Genomic DNA, 22,999 nt, shown 5'->3' with positions numbered 1-22,999 from the left:
ACAGGGTTGCCCTTTCAAACCACAAGTAACATTACAACCTGACAACATAAGACGTGCCATTTGGTCCCCTCGTTTGTTTTACTTGTTGCTATCAAGAAGCAGTTTCTATTGACGCGCTTTAATATCACTGAGGTATGCCTGGCATGACGAGCTCGAGCAAAAAGATCCATTTTCCTTTTCTTCGTGTAAATGTGCGGATTAGTTGGGGGGAAAAGTTTGGCTCTACAGGGAACAATGAAATCAATACAACGCCGACTCCTCACAGAAAGAGAGGTAACTCTACATCGACTACAGGCTGCTCACACACTCAATCAGATTAACTAATGAAGCAATTATTGATCTAAAGTCGGGCTGCTGGACGGCACAGGACTAGCCATTAAGTGGATCTTCCCCTCCCTTGGCCATGCAGAAAATGTCAGGGTCAATGTGTTCCCTGCTTGACACAGTTTACTGAAGCCCAATCTGTAGGAGACGAATCACTCGTCTGCCTCCCAGGAGCTGATGTGAAGGAGCCAAACCCTGGGACAGGGGAGGCACAGCAGTTCTCTTTCATAGCCAAATTAACGTGTGTCATATTTGCTGCTTCAACTGGGTGAAAATGAAGAATTGAAAAAGATAAGTGACCACGGCGGTGCAGCGAATGAGCAGTTTCCTGTTCGGTCCGGAGCTGCACAGCCAGGTTGTGTTTACTGCTTTTGTTCCATTCATTCTGACATATCTATATGGGGGTCTGCTGCTGTCTGCAGCATCCCCAAATGTCAAAAATGTGTACTTTCATTGCCCGAGTCCATAGCAAAGCAAGGCTGTTTGTTTCCACACTCATAGCAGGAGAAGTGTCACAAGATGTCTCGGAAGATGTCCAAATAGATCACGCTTTCATCAAATACAAGACAGCTGGCGCTGGTGCAGTTCCTCCAATATGACATGATATATTGTAATTCATTAGGCACTGTGTAATCTCTTTCTCCAGTCATGGGGACGGAGTGAAAATGCTCTCCTGTGAATGTAAAATGAACCTGAGCCTCAGCTGCATTTATTCCGCAAAAAAAGAAGTTCCAGCACAGCCAAACTCACAAGTTTACTGTAGATGTTTGGGTGACACGTATTGGGGGTTTCTGTTTGGTGTGTTTCAATATTTAGTCCTTGGCCAGCCTTACCTGAAATCCCAATTATGACCAAGATGTTATTGTTTGGTAATTGAACACGCTCAAGGCTTGGTCTCATTCACTTTCACTCACACAGGGAAAAAAAAACAAATGGTTCTTTTTTTTTCACATGGCGCACTGAGGCAGGGAAAATATTGCTTTGCGGTTAACTTCTAATCAAATTGCATTTGGTTTTCACAGCCTGTGCCCCCACTCCATTTGCACAAACCATCACAGACCTACATGAATTTCCACACCCAGGGTGATGAATACTTACTTCTTTGCCCTGATAGATTTCCTCCTCCAGCCCAACACACACTGTGCATGCACACACACAGGCGCCCACATGTTGTGATCAGACAAGCATGATCATGCAGTTACAGCGCAGTTGTAAATCATTTTATTTGCAGCAAGTGTGGTTTTAATGACATTGTACATGCTCTGATGTTATTTTTACCTACTTCTGAAATGGACTGTCACTGTTACGCCTGTTTTAGAGCGTGCTACTTTAACAGCCAACAGCCCTCATCTATAGTCACAATCTATTTCTTATTACACAGGAAATCTCATTTGAAACCACCACACGACATGCAAGTAAATAGACAGCTAGACGTTAAACTGAGCCATAAATGAGTACAAGTGTAGAGAAGTCAATGCCAAAGCACTTAGATTAATTCTAATTATTAACATAGTCATTGTATGGATATTAATTATTGTGGCCCTGCTCTTGAATTTGCTCATTAAAATAATTGAAGTAAAGAGATATGAGCAAGGATTTAAATAATTAATTACAGCTGTATTATTTATGCGGACATTTCTTCATTATAATTAACCTTCCTATAGACTGCTGTACCATGAACCCTTTGTCTTCTGCCTGTGAGGCACACAGTTTCAAATCCTAGTCATTCAAAGTATACCTCAGCATGTGTGTGTTTGTATGCGTGTGTGCGTGTGTGCGTGTGTGCGTGTGTGTGTGTGTGTGTGTGTGTGTGTGTGTGTGTGTGTGTGTGTGTGTGTGTGTGTGTGCGTGTGAGACAGCAAAAGTGGAAAGTAACATACATTTCCACAAGTACAGCAGTTAAGTGCTACTATTTGGAGCTTCCGCCACTCTCCATCTTTACTTTTACAACATTTCATGACGGAGACGTTGTACTTTGTACTTCACTGCAAACCTGTTTAGGCAAGTTTCATTATTTACGCATTTAGTACATGAACCCTCTCAGATTAGTATTTATAAGCTGCTTTTATGGACCCTAAGAACAAACTATCAATATGTACTTTTACTTTTTAGGTCAGTTACATTTTAAATGCAGGTTATGGTTAGGCATGTATTCCATATCTGGCTATTCTGCATGAAACAAGAGTAAGGTGTTGCTTGGTAGAAGACCCCCCACCCCACCCCACCCATGTGTGTGTGTGTGTGTGTGTGTGTGTGTGCGTGAGTGTCTACGTGTGTGCTTTCATGCAGGGTGAGGGTGCGTGATGGAAAGAAAGAAAGGTGGGGGAGAAATAAAGAGTTGAAGATGAGAGTAGGGGTGTGAAGGAGAGAAGAGGGCTTGCGAGGGAGGGAGGGGGGGTGAGTTAAGGGGGGTTTAAGAAAAAGGTGGGGGTGCACTTGTGTGTGAGGAAGGGGAGGGGGGGGGCGCTGCTGGAGGGGAAAGGGCGGGTGGGGAAGTGGGGAGGTTGGGGGGGGCGGAGCTGCAGACAGTATCCCCCGCCCCCCGTCTGTGCGCCCCTCGCAATTACCTGTTCCACCAGAACTGATGTGAGCGCGGGTTGGCGAGCACATGCCACGTTGGGAGAAGAGCCAAAATCAGAAGTGAACTGCCTTCACAGCACGAGGACCGTTCTAATTGAATCCACCTTCCAAAAAACAAAGCCTCAACCAAGTGGTTTTTAACAAACCTTTGAAACAAGCAGCCGACTAAGGATCTGAGAGACCCGCGAGGATGCACTTGTTGTCCGCCAGCTGCGTGTGCGCCCTCCTCATCACCGCGCTCCTGCGCCAAGGTAAGCTTTGGTCCCATTAACCGGCCGCTGGTGGTGCTCACGCGGGGTGCGCCCGTGCACTCAAGTCGCAGGTAGCTATAAGAATATGAAGGGGAAAGTCCCAGCAGTCACACACAGGTGTGAAAAACTTCAGCCCGGATTATCGACCACATTACCGGGGGAGATGTGGAGCAGTGGAGCTAATGTTCTTTAGTTATAAGTTATAAAATAACCGAGTTTCTGTTTTTAGTATTTAGTCACGGATGCTCCTTTTATGTGGATTTGGTTTGCGTAGCCTACATTTGTCCTCGAAATAGTATTCTCTTTTTAAAATCCCAAATCATAAAAAAATATTATATTGATGTTTTTTGGCAGCTTTTTAACCATATAATGCACAGCTCACTTTATCCATGTCACGTGTTAAACTACAACCTAAATATCTATGATGCATGAAAAAAGTCAAGGTAAATGAGACCAAGCACTTTCTTTTAACTTTACTTATCTCCTTAAATGGTCCATGGTAAGACATTCTTGATCATTTATTATAAAAGTGACTTTGTTTGTGTATAAACTGCCTATGTGAAATATGATATGAAATATTGTCCATTGTGCCACCTTATTGTTGTTGTTATCTCTCACATGATGGGAGAGGCAGGCAGTGAAGTAGTCATCACCACCCAGTCCTTTACATGTGCTCATGCCATGATGTCATCATGATGCCTCATTTTCTTTATGTGTTTTGTGTCCTGTTAACGCAGGCTGTTGAGCAGAATGATGTTGCATTTACATCCTGTCTGATTTGTTGTAATTATGGGCTGCTCGCTGCCTGGGTTGGAAAGCGCTCATGACTAGTAATTATATGTAGAATAGGACTGGCTTCGGATGTGGGCAGTTGTAATGGGTTGTACAAGTGAATGCTTCTAGGTTTTAGTAAATAAATTAGGTTTTTCTGTTGATGTGAATGCAGCAACTTGGCATTAAGTGGGGATTTTTTAATTTTGCTGTAAAAAATTGATGATTTAGCCCATTTTTGGTCTTTGGGGAAAAAAGATGAAACAAGGACAAAGTATGCTTCTTTCTTTTTAACAACAAAACACGCCTTAGTCCTAATCTTTTGCTTGGTATTTGATGTACAGAAGGTTTTATGCCTCTCTCCAGGCCTCCATGTTGTTTTCTCTGGAAGGCCAACAGGTAGCAGCACCATGTGCTCACATCACTCACCCGGGCCATTAAGCAAAACTGCACAGGAGCTCAGAGTACTCCCTTGGACAGCAAAGGGGCGCAGAGGTTGATCTAAATCCTAAGATGTTAAGATCAACCTCATCCATCTCCCTTCCGCCTTGTCACACTTGAGTGGCGCCTGTTGTTGTAAATTAACACCATGCAGCACCTATCAGTCAGGCTCAGGTGGTTTATTTGAGAGGAAACGAATGGCCCTTTCAAGGTGTTTTTACACCTCTGTGCCGCTGCAGTGTCGTGTGCTTGAAACAGGAGAGTGCACTGAGTTGGTACTGATGTTAGATTTTATGGTCGTCCACACTGCTGTGTGTTTAGCAGGCGCGCTGCCTGAAGTGGCGGTTAACACACGTGTGTTTGCTTACACCACAGATGGTCGGTTCTTCTCCACGTTCTTGCAAAAAAGTGAAGGTTTCTCTCGAGTTGTTACAAAGCAGAAATATTTGTGATGCTTCAAACTGCTCAATATGGGTAAACAAATCTGACTGTAAGGGTTTATTGAATTTGGGATTTGCAATAAAAGCTGCATCGATACTTGTAATAAAAAACAGGCCTGTGTTTTATTATATTATTACAGATGAAAAAGCAACAGCTTCCAGTGGCCGGTGGCCCAACCGGATAGAATTGGAAAAAAAACAGAGCTCTGAATTACTCTTAGAACAAATAGTCAGAAAGATGCATCTGTTTTTTTGTTCACTCCCTTGTCTCCACCCTTCCCCCACCCCCCCACCACCACCACCACCAACCCCTCCTGAACAGACAGGCTGCGCTCGGTGTCACAGCTGGTATTACTTGTCAAGCGAGTGGGGCTCTCCCTTTAGCTAATGGACTAAATCTCTTGTGGGGGGTCACCCAATTTCACCTGAGATAGATTCGCTCCCCTTCCTTTTATCTTTAACTAGGTTATGTCCAGACCCGCCTCATGAATGCTGTGCTGTCAATGCACGGGAAAAGAACAACTTTAATTGTATACCTCCGTTGCATGGGTGCTGTACAGCTGTGTATTAGTGTGCTCGTGCACGTCTCAACTTGTCCATAGACTTCCTCTAGATGTTTGAAGACTGCTTGTGGTTGTTTCGTCTTTGAAAAGAGATTTCTTTGTGACTTGCAAAGTATTTTATCCCTTCATGCAAAATTCAGATGAAGAACCGAATCATGGCTTTGAATAGAAATGCTGCATCTGTAGGCTACTCACTTTAATACTTCCTCTCTCGAAATAGTTTAGCTGTGTGTTGATCAAATTTTGCAATTGGCTAGCTACAGAACATAATCAAATTGTGAAATCAAGGTTGAACTTCTGAATAACTTAGGAAGTACACGAGAAAATATGAGAATCTGCTGAATTTAAAGAATTAATAATGGCTGCAAGAGATCTTAAATGAACAAAGAGGACAGACCTGCTTATAATCTGTAGTTCTTCTCACTTATTAGAGTAGCAATGCTTAAAATGGCCCTATGTGATATCTACACAACTCATCATAGGGATTGATGCTTAACCCAAATTTGGTAGCTCATTATGTGTCTCTGAAAGCTCTGTATGGCTCTCAGTCCTGTGTATGGAACGTGTGAAGTGGAATTTTTTTTCCCAGTATCACACGGTCAGCATTATGTCCTCTTCAGGCCTAGATCGGAATAAGAAATAAGAGGAAGTGTGAGCAGAGTTGCTGTTGATGGAGAGAAAAGGGGGACACTTTCATGGGCTCCTCAAACAAGAGAAGACCATTCAAACAGGCGAGGTCATACTGTAAATTAAAGCAGCTTTAGGGTGGGGAACCTAGTGTCACTTCCCATCGGGGGGTGAAGGATTCCTACTAGCGCCCCTGGCAGCAGCGCTTTATAGCCTGGATGTGAGGCTCAAGCTTAATTAACTACTGACATGGTGTCGTTAGCTTTAAATTACAAATAACTAAAAATACAGATGGAGCTTTGCGTGACGTAAAATTAAAAATATCCTGAAGTTATGGTGAAATTTGAAAAGTGGCTGTTACATCATCTTTGATGCAGCAAAAAGAGCAGACTGTAATGCAATTTTGAAATCTCAAATTGGAGTTGATCACTAACCTGCTCTATTTCTGTGAGAGGAGGAAAATCTTTGGATAGAACAATATCCAAGAAATTAGGCCGATGCATCAGCTTGTCCCCAGAGAAATGATGCATATAACATATGCATCTGGGCCATATGGTGTGGCAACACTTCACATACAGTAGACCTCGGATTAAACAGACAAATCAGTGCTCCTAGGTTGTTCAAACAAGAGTACAGTTCCACAAAACAGATGTAACACAGTGGAATATAGACATGCTTTACTGATTTCTTTAGGTCTTTTGTCTGCCGCTCATACAGTACGTTGAAGGGGTACACACACACACACATCCCCCCACACACACGTTTCTCTCCACACCCAGCAGGACACCGAACAGGTGGAGGAGTGTTGGTTTTCAGGGCGTCTCTTTATGATTCCTGTTTGTGTGTGCAGTTGTTGAAAGAAAACATTTCCTTCCCATTGCTCACGTTGAGTTACATTACGACTTTCATGATTTTGCCTCATTATTCACTTGATTATAACTTTTAGAGGAATTTGTTTCATGGTTAGATCTATAAAAACAGCTTGAGTAATGTAGATACTTTTAGATTTCTCATCAGCAAACCAAACTTCACCTTATTAGATGCAGTGAGACAGCGGTGAGGAAATGTTAGCTAGCACACGAGCATGCTGGGCTTCCTACATGTCAGAGAGAGGGCAATTCACTCTTTGCTGGACTCAGCCGGCAGGGAGCTGTATGAGTGGCTTTGCCTTGAGAAAATGAAAGGAAAGCAATCACTCTGAGGCAATGACTCAATGAGAAAAGGGTCTTTTGTTCGCCTGTGACAGTTTTACACACAGGATTATCAGTAAAACAGCAGCAAGTGAATCTTAATTACACTTTGGTGATTGGTTTGCCCCGCTTTTAAAGCTGGAGGGTGAGATATATTCAATTTTTAACCTCACAGTTAAAATGGCCCTGTTCAGCTGTCCATTCCAATGTAATTTGCCAGCCAGGTTAAGAAAGGTTGGTTGAATTTAGACACTTTATTGGCTTCTCTTACATGTTGTTTGACAGTTTACGTGCTTACACCGGGGGGAAATCATTTTAAAGTAAGTGAAACCATTGTAATGTTTTACCAAACAGACTATCATCTAAGTTTTCTCTTTGCCATGTTCTCACTTCCCTCTTTTTGCACACAGGTTCTTCGCTCTGCTGTGCAAAATAATGGTTTATTTGTTATCCAAGGGGAGGGACCAGAGTTCTATTGTTTCAGCTATAAAGAAAGGCTTAACAACAGGAGAGGGATGACTGTGCTATGCAGTAGTGCTTCGTTCTTTATGCAGGAATACCCCCATTGAAATGCATGAAGGCATCCTTGGTTTTGGTGAAAGACCAACAGCACTCTGAAATTGGGCAGCCCTTGTCTCAGGGACAAAAAAAAAGTGAGGTTGTTTCTGTCTTTTGTCATGGACGCAGCCCCCAGCTTTCACTGGATTCCTGTGGACTCCCGCCGACTATATTGTGAGGCTGGCTCTTTTTAAACAAATGAGTGTATGATAGCGACTTCTTGCTCCCGCTCCTCTCTTTGTCATTAATATGGAACAGCACACACCCCTCGGAGAGGGCACAGAGTAGCTGCTGCCTGTCCCTGCACTTCACATGTGCAACCTGACTGGGAGGGGGAGCATCCCTCCTCCATATGAAAAGCCTGTGGCCACACCCATATTTAACAAGGCCAGGATCTTTGTTCCAATTCTCCATTAGAGTCGTTGCTCTGTTTTATTGAATTCTTTAAGAGGCCGCCATTAACTGTAATGGTAATTGATTAACCTTAGAGGATATTTAAGGAATACCTTTAAGGGATACATAGGTATTGAAAGCCAGAGAGTGGGTACTTAGGTGTTTTTTGTTTTTGTAAATTACATTAAATGAATTTCTTTTTATCATTAAAATGTTTCTTATAGATTAGACAAAGGCACTGTTCCGACAACTGTGTGTCAGCAGCAGGGACTCCTCCTGGCCCATGAAGGGGGCTAGTGGTGAACCTTTTGATTTTTACGCCTACAGTCCCATGAAGTCATTATTCGTGTCTATTTATGAGAGTCAAGTGGCAAGACAGGAGGTTGCTATTTTATCGGGCCTTTACTTTGACTTCATCTGAGGTTCAGGGAAGCCCGTCGGGATGGCACAGCTGTTGTGCAAAAGGTGAAACATCCATTTGGAGCCCGGGGCCAACTCATAAAATGATATGGAGGTTTGTCTTCTATTCATTACTGAATCATTCTCTCTTGGGCCAAAAGCTCGTTTGCTGAGAAGAAGAATACTGAGAAGTCGCTTTATTCATTCAAATGCTATTTAGCAATTTTTCATTCATGAAACATTGTGCTGCTCCCTGTTACGCACTGCCTTTGGGACTCAACAGAATGCCTTGTGTCTGCATTTGACCTCAGCATTCACATTCTTGCCATTTAAGTTTCTTTGTGCTGATGTCCAACATCCTATCCTCATAGACTGCTGCAGCATTCTGCGATGCCCGAAGCTATCTTTAATTACATGCTGCTTGGGTTGAACTTGCAGGAGACAGGAGTTCTCATTCAGGGAGACTCTCTTTCACCGGGGATAGCAAGAGTATAACTCTGATTGGGATTAAAAGGCTGTCATTCTGTTAGTGCCTGAGTACAAAACAAGATAGAAGCTTAAATGGTTAGTCTTCTCTAAGTCATCAATGTATTAGTACACTTGGGACTACCCTCGAACCTTTATAGAGGTCTAAAACCTGTGTGTGGGAGGGGGAGGAAAGCCCAAGCCTACTTTCACATGCTGAATGAATCTCTTGAAATTTCACAACCTGATGTTTTTTCTACAATAGTAGTTATCTTTTTGTAAAACTTGTTATACTGGATTTTTTTTTTAGAAGGAACCATCCAAATAGTAGCACACATTGATGTGATGTAGATCTTTCTTAAATTTATTGTCACAATAACCAGCATAATAGCAACTACAGTATGCTGACTGCACAGTCCACACCTCTACCATCTATCTTTACACCAAGAATTGAAATAGTAAAAGAAAGGATAAACATTTGAAATATTTACTTGCGTTATGAAACAGGTGGAAAAGCCTTAAAGACCACAGTTAAAAAAATAAGCTAAAAGCAATGCAAAAAACAGTTGAAATACAAAAAGTTAATAGTTAGCTAAAAGATACCATTTCTTAACATTGACAATTATATAAAAACTGTATAAAAAATGTATGTATTGAGATTTTAAGTCGTTATTGGACCCTGTCCCTGGTAGGGATCCAACTCTAAGTCATGAATCCCATATTCCCCTTTGAAAGAGAGACATTTTCACATTCCATTCCTTGGAAGACTTCTACCATAGCCCCAGGCAGGGTATGTACATCCCCATGTGCAACTTCTCGGAAAAACCGTGATAAAGTAAGAAGAAATGTAATCCTCACATCAAAACGACATTGTTTCTAGCACTGTTTCTTCAGCTTCAATATTTGAATACTGTTTTGTTCAGAGAAGTCAAGTGGTGGCTTTTTGCATGGCGATTACACCACTAGCGACGCTTTGACTGATAAATGACTTGAGGATATGTTAGATGTTTTACGATAAGACACTCTACTTTGCTGTTAAGTATTCAGCTGTTCCACCGCCAGGGCTTACGAGGAAGGTGAAGAGATGCTTGTCTGGTAATTGGATGCAATACTTAATTTTCTAATGGGATGCTTAGGAGGTCAAGAATCTCTGAGCATTACACATCCCACTGGTGCAATTTAAATACCGACTTTTGTACTGACTTATCCTCTTAGTACAGAAAAAAAATCAACGTGAACGAGTTTGATTTCACTCTGGCTCGACTGCAGGGTGGTCGCAAAAAAAAAAGATCAGGAAGATTTAATAGTATACTCACAAGCAGCCTTTCTACCCGAGGCCCTTGTCATATAAAAGTTGCTTTATTACCGTGCCTGGCTTGTCTGTAGAGTGAAGACATTGTTAAATTAACTTTGCAGTGTTTAATTTTGAGTAATGAAGATGCCATAACCCATTACGCTACCATTCGTTTCCCCTCCATACAAGTAGCAGATACGGAGATGGCACATCATTTCCTCATATAATGATAGTGATTTCATTTCAGCGCGCGGGGTCACACAGCAAAGAATTTGACTCTGATAAACGAACAATTTCTTTTAGAGAGTGCAAGACGTTTTAGAGTAAAGCAGCCTGGATTCTCTGCTCTTTTCTGAGGAAATCTCAGGATTACCTGTCTTATTGTGGAGGGCTTGCCAGAGCACGCTCATGTATAAACAGAGCCAACACTAACTGATACACCGAACCAAGACAACATTACGGCCGCAGTTTGTCATTTAATTACACAGTAATATCTCCCAGTGGGTTTCTAATAATTGTTACCTTTCTGCTCAGGGTGGCATTTCCTCAGATAGCATGCTTGAATGAATATATTTCTTATTGTCCTCACTCAATAATGTCTTGTGTTCCCTGCATTTCCATATCTCAGGTCATTACATCTGCAAATTTGCATGTTCTTAATATTACCAAGTGAACACAAGAGGAGCTAGGTAAGGAGTTAGTTTTTAGATTTCATTTTCTCTCTTGTTCTGTTCGTAGTGACATCTTTTTTCCATTTTGGTGAGAAGTTCAAATGAATAGCAATACCAGAGGCGCAGCGATGCTTTAGCCACTTATTATTCTTGAGTGGGGTATTTACTGACATATTTCTGTCATACTGTCACGGAACAAAACTGAGAAATCTCTGTAGCTTTATTTCACCACAGACTGTATGTCAGGCATCTAACCAAAACCCCATTTCAAAAATCCATTGACTTCAAGACAAGGGGACCGGAAGTGCAACAATGCTAGCTAATTATTAGGATTCCTGCAGCACTCTATTAGGCTTCATCATCTATGCGACAAGAATGTCTGTACAAAATGTCACGGTTATCCATGCAACGGTTGTTAAGATATTTCACTTTGGATGGAACAACGTGTAAGACCAATCAACAGACCAACAATGCCATCTATAGCTATCTAAGCGTTGCTAAAAGTACATTCGCATGGCATACTTACAAATATGTCTGTAGTTTCTACCACCAAGATGTTGTTTTTTTTTTAAATTACAGCAATGGTCTTATTTTTTACTGATGCTTTTGTTCTGTTACAATGTGTAGCCCTCTTGGACTTTCGGGGTAGCTGTAGCCCCAAGCCCCTGTATTTTTGTCTGACCCTGTAGTAGAAGCAGCTCGTTGCTCCAGAGGACTTTCTGAACAGCGTGTTTACTCAGTTTGCTTGAAGGGGAATAGTCCTTGCACAGCAGTCCCATGGAGGCTTCCACCCCTAAGCTCATTGGAGATATTTTGTAGAACATGCTTATTGACAGGCTTTTGTGTGAAGTGGGGTGTCTGTTTGCTGCTTGCTATCAGTTAGATCAGCAGGGCTTCCACTGCTCCTGTTCTGAATGGACCACACATGACATGAAGACAAGAAGGGGGGGGTGCAACGCCAGGGTGGATGGGTAAAAGCACTTACCTTGATGTACGGCTTCTCCTCATGTCATAATGGAAGAAGAAAATGTAATAGCCACTACTAATGAAATTATTATGCCTTAAAGGTCCCGCATACCCAGGATGACGGAGACGTATGTTGAATAACATAAACTGAAAGTGGTTATCTCATCTTGCAGAAACAAAAGACACAAACAAAAGAGCGAGATCGGGTTTGTTGTGACATTTCTATCCGTTATGTGTCTTTGAAAAAAGGAGGATAACACTTTTAGTGACCTTGCTTTGACAAAAGATAAATTGTCTTTTGGACATATAAGTGAATTCATTTCACATAAACAAACACTTTATAGAATGCATAAATTCATCATACCCCCAAAAAAAACAGCTTGGTGCCATTGGAGTTGACACTAGTAAAACCTTTCAGCCAAATCGTGTTAGCGGTTTTCCCGCCGCGTAAATCTGAAAGTCCTGAAGTCATGGGAAGACTCGGTGGTGTGACAGCGCATGATAATCTCCACCCTTTCACAGTACTCCATCAAAGAGGACGACGGTCCGTGGGTATTAAATGTGAAACCCCACAGATTTGATGTGCAAGCAGGTACATAATCCTTTGTATGTATTATCTGCATTCCATTCCTCCCACCACTGTCTGCTCTGTTTAGCCAGCAGAGGCTTTAGGACCTCCCAGAGCCAGAAGCTAAAGCAGGACACTATTTGAAACTGTCATGCCTTCTTAATACCAACCAGGCTGTTTGGCTTATTGGAATGGAGAGCATTGCCTGCTCTGATTCACAGTGAAGGGTTAGAAGGTCAGGCCTATCATTATGAGTCCGCAACAGCATACGCAACTCTTTGCTCAACTAATGTGAAAGTACCGGCCTCGCCACAGCAATTACCAGAGATGAAAGCTGCACAAGCCATCTGCCGAACAAATGAAAATCTCTACCTGTTAATATTTTGTGTTGTTTACAGCGTAACAAGGCATGCATTATTGATATGGCAAAATAGGTGTTGTGCATTCAGACAACAGTACAACAATAGCACACATTTCCATTAATCATCCATTTTGTGTTGGGGAAAATATTAGTCTATGGCTCATGCAGCGTCTAATGAAGCACTTTAAGATCGATAAGTGGATGCATTCTTGTTTCCCCTCGTAGAAAAGTGATTCATCCTCCTCTTTCTCCACCGCTCTCATCAGGGCTGTGTGTGTGGGGCTGTTGCCAGAAAAGGCTGCATTTACCTTCAACAGGGGGGGGGGGGGGGGGTTGTCAAAGCAGGTTTGATTGGTATCCTCAGGCACCACCTGCAACTGTGTTATGGTCATCCAGATAGTATTATAGTAAACACGTGTGCTCCCCCAGGCCCAACGTGCTGCAGATGTTCAAAGGATTTTCTATTGAAGGAGGTGAGGGGGACGCGGACAGGGCGGGGCCACTGTAAAGCAAAGGGAGCACTTTTGGTACAGGAAGACACGCAGGTACTTGAACAAAAAGCCTATTTCAATTTGTTGAATAGTGTAATGTAGCTGCTAGCTGGGGTAATATTTCAAAATTTAAAAAAACAACTAGCCGAATGGGGATGCTTTTAGTCTGATGGTGCAGTGGATGTTTTAATCTTGACCACAGTGTATGGCTCTCTTTGTTCGGATATATAAAATATTGAGCATGAGGGTTTGGCATGGGCCTCCTTGGCTAAGGGTTGCAACTGACAAATATTGTCATTACCGATTCAGCTGTCATTTCTGTCATAAAAATATAGAAGAGATGCCCATCACATGTTCCCAGAGCCCAAAGTGACGTGTGCAGATCTGGCCAACAGTCCAAAAGAAGATAAATGTAATGTAACATGAAAGTAGCAAGGGTGTTTGACATATCTACTAATCGATTTTAAGAGCTGACACGATTAGCGAGTGCGAATGAGTTACTTTTCAACCAGTCTGTAGTTCAAGCTTTTAAATTATGGATCTGCTGCTTTTCTTTCTTTTATATCACAGTAAAATAAATATATATCTTGGACTGCTGGTCAGACAAAACAAGACGTTTGAAGAAATTACCTTGAGCTATGGGTATTTTTTTCACTAGTATCTGACATTTCATAGACCAAACAAGAAAAAAGAAAAGAAAAAAAGGATACTATATACAACTAAATAAAAAATTATCTAAACTAATAAAAAAGTATTTGATGAATCAGTAAGTGGAAATCTTCATTAGTAGCAGCCCTAATGTTGAGCATGAGGGTTGGTAATGGGTCAGAGTGGACTGCAACAAGCGATTCATTTCATTCATTTTATTAAAAATGAGCTGCCAAAGATCATTTTTTAGATGAGCCAATCTTTTAGTCTAAAAAATGTCTCAAGGTGACATCTTTATATTGCTTGTTTTGTCTGATAAACAGCCAAAAGATATTACATCTACGGTCACATGGAAGAGAGAAAATAAGCAAAAAGCTATTTTTTGATGAAAAAAAAGGATTTTTGACAATTTATTTTATGTCAATGGATGAATCAATTAGTCGAGTAATCGTTGCAGACCAGTCTGGTTCTCTTTCTTTAGCTCTATGATGTTAGTGCAGAGGAGCCTTTTGGCTATGAATAAAATTGATTCCAAACGATGTTCCATCTATGATCCACAGAGCAGATACTTACCCTGGAAGTCAGTCCTGCTCTGGTTGCCTCAGGCAAGCCATCCTGGCAGGTTTTATGGCCTGTATGCAAAAAACGGGATACCTCCCGTCTGATGTGATACCTCTTGAAGAGACTCGTTGAAACGACGAGCACTTTGATGTCGAGAAGGTTGTTTTGAATGTGTCAAGAATATTTTAAAGCTGCCTATTAACGCATCTAGCTACGGGGGGGGGGGACCGTAGGTTGTAAGAAGTTGAGGATTTACTTCTTGAACTTAGATTTATGGATATCAGTTCATACTCTTCAGTTATTCAAAGGGCACTATATTCATTAAAAGCATTACTCCCTGTTAGAGGCTCCGTGTGGAGTATCGCACCATCTGCTGCACCTCTTTAACCCTTGCGTTAACTTTATTAGGCTGTAAACATTCAAACATTATCAGTGTGACGGCGTTTTTAAGCCTTAATTGGGTTGATTTTACTTCCCAGCGATTGTTGGAGGGAAAATGGTCTGTGATTTTAACTATATAGGCTGAAAACAGAGTGTGTGCATTCATCTGTGTCTCATAATCTCAACCACAGTAAAAAAACACCAGGAAGTCGTGATCAGATTGCTGTTATCGAGGCTAAACTCAGATGCATGCAACTGAAATGTTGTTGTCGAGTCTAGTAGTATACGCTAAAATCCCAAGAATACACACTGCGAACATGAATCCGAGCCGCAGATGTAGGATTAAATGTTATTCTCTTGTATAAAAAAAGAAAGCGTTCTATATCAGTGCTGCTGAAAACATTGTTAAACACTGGCCAAGATCGGTCAAAGATTTTAAAAAAAAAAAAAGGATTTAAGAGCTCAACTTCAGCTCCCAAAGGGATTCTTAGAAGTGTTTCAGATGTGTTTTCAACTAACTGAAATGCAAAGCCTCTGTGGTTTTTGCTCGTGAACGCAAGTTCATCATTAGGTATGGGTGAGCAGGACTAATTCAATAGGCCTAATATATGTAGGATGCTTCAGAATAATTACATTTGAAGGCTCCTTGCCATATGAGAAAGTTATCACATTTAAATGACTCAGAACTAATTAAGAATGTGCGAGTGGGTTCTATTCACGTGTCTCAATTGACTGCATCGAGAGTAAATAGGTCCCAGCCTTGCTATCTTCTACAAAAGCAACATTTGAAATAAACCTGTAAACAAATTTAGAAAACTAATATTTAGTTTTTCATTGGTGCTTTTATCTTTTGAAGGGAGAAGATTCAGTTATGAGGCACATCACTTCTATAAATGAAGGCATAGAGTCAAATGTCTTTTAGTTTATATATTACCATGAAGATAAAGTACGTATTGTGTTTCAGTTTCTCTTTGCAGAGATTATTTTTACCTGAGAAGCATGGCTATCGTGGCACAGTTGAGACATGGCCATACAATAACTATGAAAAAAATAATGTTCATTCACAACCCAGAGACTTGGGTGGGTCGATATCAGAAACAGGAAAATGAAGACATTGCCAACAGGCACTGAGTTGCATTAGGAAGGGTTAATGGATAAGTAGGAAGCGGCTTGGCTGCGCTTTGTTAATGGCCTAATGTTGCCTTTAATGGCATGTCGTTAATGGGAGTTGTTGGTGGATGTTCAGAGTCAAGACTGTGAGCTCTCCCATGATCGGCCCCAGGTCTAACCACAGGCAACTCACACAAGCACTTCTCCCTTCGGTCCCCTGGCCCGCACCCTCCAAATACATAATTCACGATATAATGGACGTGATTTCTGAGTGCACTTATCACCCGATCACTCCAGCGGCAGGCTGCTGTCTTAAGAGCAGTCGCCACCCTCGTACAGCTCATCCGCTGATGCAATTTATGACATTTTTTAAGATGATTTTACGGTGGCTCGTGCGGTCGAGTGTGTCGAGGAGAACGCTGTAAAGACTAATGATTGTGCCACAAGATCAATTTCTAGGAAACCTTATGGCAAGACATTTAGAGTGATAATCACCCTTCTTGTAATGTGCTTTTATCTTTCCCATCTGTCTCGCTCGGAGAAAAATGTAACAAAATGACTCTGTGATATTGCCAATGATGTGCAGAGGCATATACATATACTTTGTCACAGGCACACTATGTAATAAGGCGTTTGTTTTCCATCGTAAGTGTATGTGTACATGTGCTCTTAAGCCTTATGGTAACATTTATTTATGCTCCCATTAATTCCAGCACCAACAACAAGTCCCCCCCCCCCCCCCCCCCCCCCAGACATTAGCGCTCTTCAGTGCTTTGCTCAAGATTTGCAGAACAATTCAAGCCAAATTGTCTGCTCTGATTGTGCTGTGCTCAACAATGGTTTCTTTAATAAATCCCATATTAAACTCATCAAAGGGAAAAATGCAAGAGGTTCTTGAATCTTTTGCAGTTATTGTCTGTATTCTGTACATATTTATGTTGTTTCTCTTATCCAGCTTCAAAGCTTGAATGCTATAATTAATGATTCAGAAATTCAGAATGCACATACAGTCCGCGTATTGTTTAACTCATGAGTAGATATCTCCGATAGAAAAGATAATGGGAGAAGGTTTTGGCGATCTACCTGGGAGTATGAGGACTATTTTCGTTGTTTGGCACAGTTTTTTTTCTTATTACCTTGGACAATGAGTCAAACGCAGACATTGTGACATCATGTTGAGATGTATCCGCTAAAGCCTCAATGAAATATAATGAAGACACTTTGCTATCTAACACATCAACAGGAAATATTCCATTTCTGAGGCCAGTCCCTCACAATCACATACTTTTTCCATTTCATAAACACAGCGAAACAATAAAGCGATACGTTTCTCTTAACAGTGTCCGTAATGGACCAGAATGCAATGCGGTCACAAGACACCCTGTGTTTTGAGCTGTAGAGCTGGACTCACTTCTTTCTTTAGGCTTATTACTCCAGTGCTTTTATTCTCTTCACCTACACATGGATAACCCCCTGCTGATGCAAATGATTGGCACCTGTTCTCTGGGTACTATCAGCAGGTATTCTGGGAATTGTAGGAAATCACAAATATAGAAGCAAACAAGATTTGACACACATGTACTGTGCATTCAGAAAGCCTCAGTCTTAGTATACGGTAAGTATACGGCAACCAGAGGTGGAAAAAGTACTCAAATAGTGCAATAAGTAAAAGTACCAATACTTTGATGAAAAATTACTTAGTAAAAGTAATAAGTGGATGCTGATTGGTCCCCGTAGTGGTTCTCCTTCAGAAAGACTAGTGCCTGGTAGGCTGCTGGATGCTGATTGGTCCCCGTAGTGGTTCTCCTACAGAGAGACTAGAACCTGGTAGGCTGCTGGATGCTGATTGGTCCCCGTAGTGGTTCTCCTTCAGAAAGACTAGTGCCTGGTAGGCTGCTGGATGCTGATTGGTCCCCGTAGTGGTTCTCCTACAGAGAGACTAGAACCTGGTAGGCTGCTGGATGCAGATTGGTCCCCGTAGTGGTTCTCCTTCAGAAAGACTAGAACCTGGTGGGCTGCTGGATGCTGATTGGTCACCGTAGTGGTTCTCCTACAGAGAGACTAGAACCTGGTAGGCTGCTGGATGGTGATTGGTCACCGTGGTTTGGGCACACATTTTTTTGCTTGCTTTTGGTTTTCATTAGTCAAATGTCAACATTTTTACTCACTGACTGTTGGTATTGGTAATGTAGTGAAATAGAATATATCACTCAAAACGTGATCAAGTACATTTTAAATGACCAATTTTAAAAACTACTTGAAAAATACAAAATACAAAACAAGACTACTCAATACAGTAACGTGAGTAAATGTATTTTGTTACTTTCCACCTCTGCTGGCAGCTTAGTTTCAAACCTTGCTTCTCTTGATAACATTAGACTTTCATGAATGATTAACAGTTAAAGTTTTGAAAATAGAACATTTATTAGAACAGTCAAAAACTCAAAAATGAGAAAACTGTTGGCATCACACATAGATGCCAGAGAGCAATAACAAAAATAAAACATCTGCCTTTAGTCTGTGTAGTCTCTCTAATCTACCTCTGTCATCACTTTTGGATTCAAATATTGCTGAATTTTGATTGGTGCACAGAAGTATGTGACGTCACATTTTCTAAGCCCCAACCACTTTATATCAGTGAAAGAAACACAAATAGAGAAATTTCTCCCGTGAAATAACCCAAACTGAACAAGTTTGGCAGGAAATGTTATCATCCAAGACCAAATCAGTCATAGTAGAAAACTGATTAAAAAAATAGGTTTCCAGGGCCTTTAAACCTGCGTAAAACCACACCGATATATGATATGAAAGATATATGTTGAACAACATAACATTTCTTGAGAGATGCAGCCGCCAATTACACAAGTGACTCCAAACACCTTCGGGCAAAATCAATCTTTTCCTCCTTCTTGAGCCCGTCTCTCTTTCTTTGTCCTCTCGTCTCGGTCCCAGACGAGGAGCGGAAGCAGCAACCTGATCCCTCAGCGGCAGGTCTGCGCAGGTACTGAAGGCCCTCCTCCACACGAGTCTGAGACCAGAGACAATGGAGCCAGCATTATCAGCCACAAAGCCACAATGGGAAGCCCCGACAGGTGGGACTGCCGGCAATGCATTAGCCCCGTTCCCACCTGCTGACGTCTGAAGTTGTCTGTTGACCACACATGAAGCGGCAAATGAACATTGTTTTTTATTTTGCCTGAGGGGGAGAGCGCTTTCTATATGTCTCTCTGGAAAGCTCCCACTGGAAATTGTATTTTATATCTAGTGAGAGGAGAGTTTGAAGCAGATTAGCTTTGCTCAGATACACTGAAGTACCGAGATGCATGAGGAACACTAATGAGGTTAATTTCCGTGACTCCGCTTTTATTGTGTAAAAAACTCCTACATACACATTAGAGTATTTTTTTGCCTTTTTTTCCTGAATAATAGAATGAACATGAGTTCTTTAATTGTGTATTTTGTTTGCAAACCTTGAACGCTTTTTTTTTCTTCCAGTGGTCTAAAAGTGTTACCATGGTGCTGGGGTGAAGGAGGGGAGCCATTATGCCTAATAGACTCAGACTAATATTAATGTGTGTTGTATCCTCTATAATTCTCCATTGGCGTCCGTCCTCCTCCTTAGCAACAAACCGGCTCGCTTTGCCCTGAGGTGACAAACTGGGCTCTGCTCAGCGTGGCTGTGGAAATGTGAGAGGTTTTTGGTTATTTTTTTATTCTCTGGCTGTTAGGGGTGGCTCGTTTTTAACCCCCAAAAAGCCCATTACAGAGCTGAAACTATTAGTTTATGTATTAATTATTGATAACTATTTCGATGGTCATTTTCAAGACATTTCTCACTTTTCTATATTTGCTGTTTTTATCTGTTCCATATGATTATAAGCCGAACACAGTTGGGTTTTGGGCTGTTCATTCATTGGTCTGATCACTGATCTAACTTTATCCACATTGTTTATGATAACAATTTTACAAAAAAGAGAAATAAGAGAAGTAGCACAGTTGAAATCTGCAGATGTTTTGCCATGAATAATTACTCAAACAATCATAGAATTCACTGATGTATTTCAGCTGTAAAGTAGAGGTTGAAATGGTCTAAAAATGGTATTTTATCTTGTGTAATAAAGTCTTCAGTTATCTGAATGTTGGTAACGGATGAAGTGAAGTTTGATGACATGAGAATTGAAAGAGACATCTTGCCAATATGTCACACAGAGAACATCATACTTAATTAGTGTGAAAATAAATGTATCTGAAAGTAATTTCCTATTCCAAAAATCTTCATCGCAATGCTGTGCATCAATTCAGCATTATATCAACGTCAGAAAACATCTCTCTTCCGTCTGAAAACTAATAAATGTATTAGACTTTGTACGATGTTTTCTTATGGAACTTGTAGATAAGAATCCACAAAGAGTGGATCACTTATTAAAAAGAAAGCAGAAACGATTAGGTCTAGTTCAGCTCGTCCGCAGACAGAGCCTGTGTCTGTGGGCAACATTGGAGAAAATTAAACCTTTGTCCCAAGTTTTCCTGTCCATAAAGGGACCTTCTCTTCACATTTGTTCTCTCTAAAAGACCTTTACACCCTTCTAAAGGCCAAAGAGGTGCAGGGAGACCTCTTTAGGGTCGCTTTCTGTGCCCTGGAACAGATGGTGTGGCAGAAAATGAGGCTTGGAAAATGGCTTGAAATCTCCACATCAGACTTTGCAGTTCATTTCACACAATGTGGCTTTTGTCAACCCTAAAGTACTTACACAAACTCATGCCTGCTGCTTACCCCTCCTAAATAGATGCATTTAGGCAACTTGTCAACATCAACACTGGAGCTGAAACCAATTTCAACAATAATCAGTCATCAACTTTTTTGATAATCAGTCAAAAATACCACATATTCTCGGGTTGCGGCTTCTCAAATGTGATGGTTGCATCTGCTTTTTTGTTTATCACAAGTGATGGTAAACTGAATGTTGTTGGGTTGTGGATTGCTGATTGCATAAAACAAGGAGAGGGAAGACATCACCAGACAAAACGCTTTATAGACAAAACAATAAGCACAAAAAAAAACAAAAAAAAATTTGTTCGTGCACTTTTACCTAGCAGCAACTTCTAGGAAAGCCGACTAAATCCTTGGATGTAAGACTTACTGCAATGTGGAATCATGGTCGAGATTCATTCATAATCACCAATGTCAACATCATGGTGGCGCTAGAGGAAAACTCAGGGGTTCAAACTCAACAGAAGTTCTCTTGGGACCATGAGAGTTTGTACCAAATGTCTAGGCAATCGAGACAATAGTTGTTGAGATATGTCATTCTGGACCAAAGTGGTGATTTACTGACAGAACAACATTTTTTGTCACAAGAGCCATGCCAGCTGCTTGGCTAAAAAGTTTGCAGCCTTCTCATAAAAGTGAGAGAGGCATAATATTTTGGGGAAAATACTACCACCCCGCACCCCTCGCTGCAACACGGAGAACTGAACATACGGGACAATTTGTTGTGTGTGTGCATTCACATTACATGCTTCAGAAATTAGAGTCACTCAACTATGGACATTAGTGTTTTTTGTCAGAAAGCACTAGACAGTCGGGTAAAAAATACAAGCTGATGCCCTTAGTTTTTACGCTATAAAGACACTGACAGGCAATTACAGTATGCAGGAAAAAGCAAAATTATAGAGCACACAATGTTGACATTTGGAATGGTGCCTCTGTGGTTCGGCCTGCAACAAAAAGAGAAACTGTGTGAAAGGGATGTTGCGCACGTGTGCTGTCAGTTATCCATCAGTGACGTGATTACACCCCATCCCCTGAGAGCGAGAGAGAGAGAGACACACACAGACAGACAGAGATAGTAAGGATGTAGCTGGGTGTATTTTTAAGAAAAATATCTCTTCAGCTGGCTGGTCTGGAACGTTTCCTCAGCATGAACTGGTACTTGAGTAGAATTCAAATACAGTCATGTGCTTGTCACAGTCAGTACAAATGAGCTAAGTGTGTGAGCTGACAAAACAGCAGCCTATAGAGCTCATATATTACTAAATGGCTACAAGGCTGCTTTGGGGAACCTGGTGCAATGTTCCCAAACATACCCGCAACTTTCTATGTGACAGCAGGCCTTCTGTTTTTCTTGACAGCAAGTAATGACAGGTTGATCTTATTAAATCTACAATCCCTCCTTTTCAGATACTTATTCAGCACTTGTTAAATTATTAAAGAAAAGAGTAGGACGAGAAGCATAATGTCACAGAAGGTTAACTTTTCTTTGATTTCTCGCTCGGAAAGCACCGTTCTCTATAAGAATCTCGCCTGTTCTCGAGTGTTATTGATCTAGTTGAAGTGATTCTGTCTGCCCCCTCGATGCCGAACCGCTTCTGAAGCGAGGCTATTTGCCATCAAGTCTTTGTGGACGTGTGCCGTGGGATCTCCATTCGCTGCACAATCCTCATTTTCAGCACTTAATAAGTTTGGGCCTCGGTTTTCTTTTGGCTGTTGCAAGTGAACGACATGTGCACACATTCAGATACACAAACACAAATGGGCGTAAGGTGGCAAACAGGGATATAGAGACTAGTGTGTGGAGGTAGCTGATTTCCCTGGTGAGCTTGTATCTGAGCTGTCGTCACCTGTCTCTTCTTAGGGATAGAGGCTCCTTAATCAGCAACATGAAAGTGTCTCCTGTGGTGCTGCCTCCTGTCTCTGTCACTCGCCTGTCTATTTCTTGATTTAGCTTCGCCAGAGTATTAGCTCATTTTGTGGTGTTAGAACTCTACGTTTATAAGTTAAGAGACATTTACATCAAATCTGGTGGGCTAAGTTGTTATTTAGGTTCAGAGGTCTTAAGTGCCAATGAACGATTTATAAAGACACAGATGGAGCTCATTTAGAGCTGCAGAAATTAATCAATGTCAACAATTTCAATAACCAATTAATCGGTTTGAGTAATCTTTT

The 22,999-nt window shown here is 41.3% G+C and overlaps 1 protein-coding gene across 2 annotated transcripts in view; it reads left to right on the top strand.

Moving 5' to 3' along the window:
- Window positions 1-2,882: 2,882 nt before the first annotated feature.
- LOC116684534 (CD166 antigen homolog) overlaps window positions 2,883-22,999 on the top strand; it is a 39,058-nt gene continuing 18,941 nt past the window's right edge. The window contains exon 1 of one of the 2 annotated variants that reach the window (XM_032510109.1): window positions 2,883-3,155. In XM_032510109.1, coding sequence (XP_032366000.1) covers window positions 3,095-3,155 — 61 coding nt within the window. In that variant the 5' untranslated portion in view covers window positions 2,883-3,094. The remainder of the gene's footprint in view (window positions 3,156-22,999) is intronic. The other variant, XM_032510108.1, reaches the window with a different exon arrangement.

Source organism: Etheostoma spectabile, chromosome 3 (genome assembly GCF_008692095.1).
Source record: "Etheostoma spectabile isolate EspeVRDwgs_2016 chromosome 3, UIUC_Espe_1.0, whole genome shotgun sequence".
Taxonomy (NCBI): Eukaryota; Metazoa; Chordata; class Actinopteri; order Perciformes; family Percidae; genus Etheostoma; species Etheostoma spectabile.
This window is presented reverse-complemented; position numbering and strand designations above follow the sequence as displayed.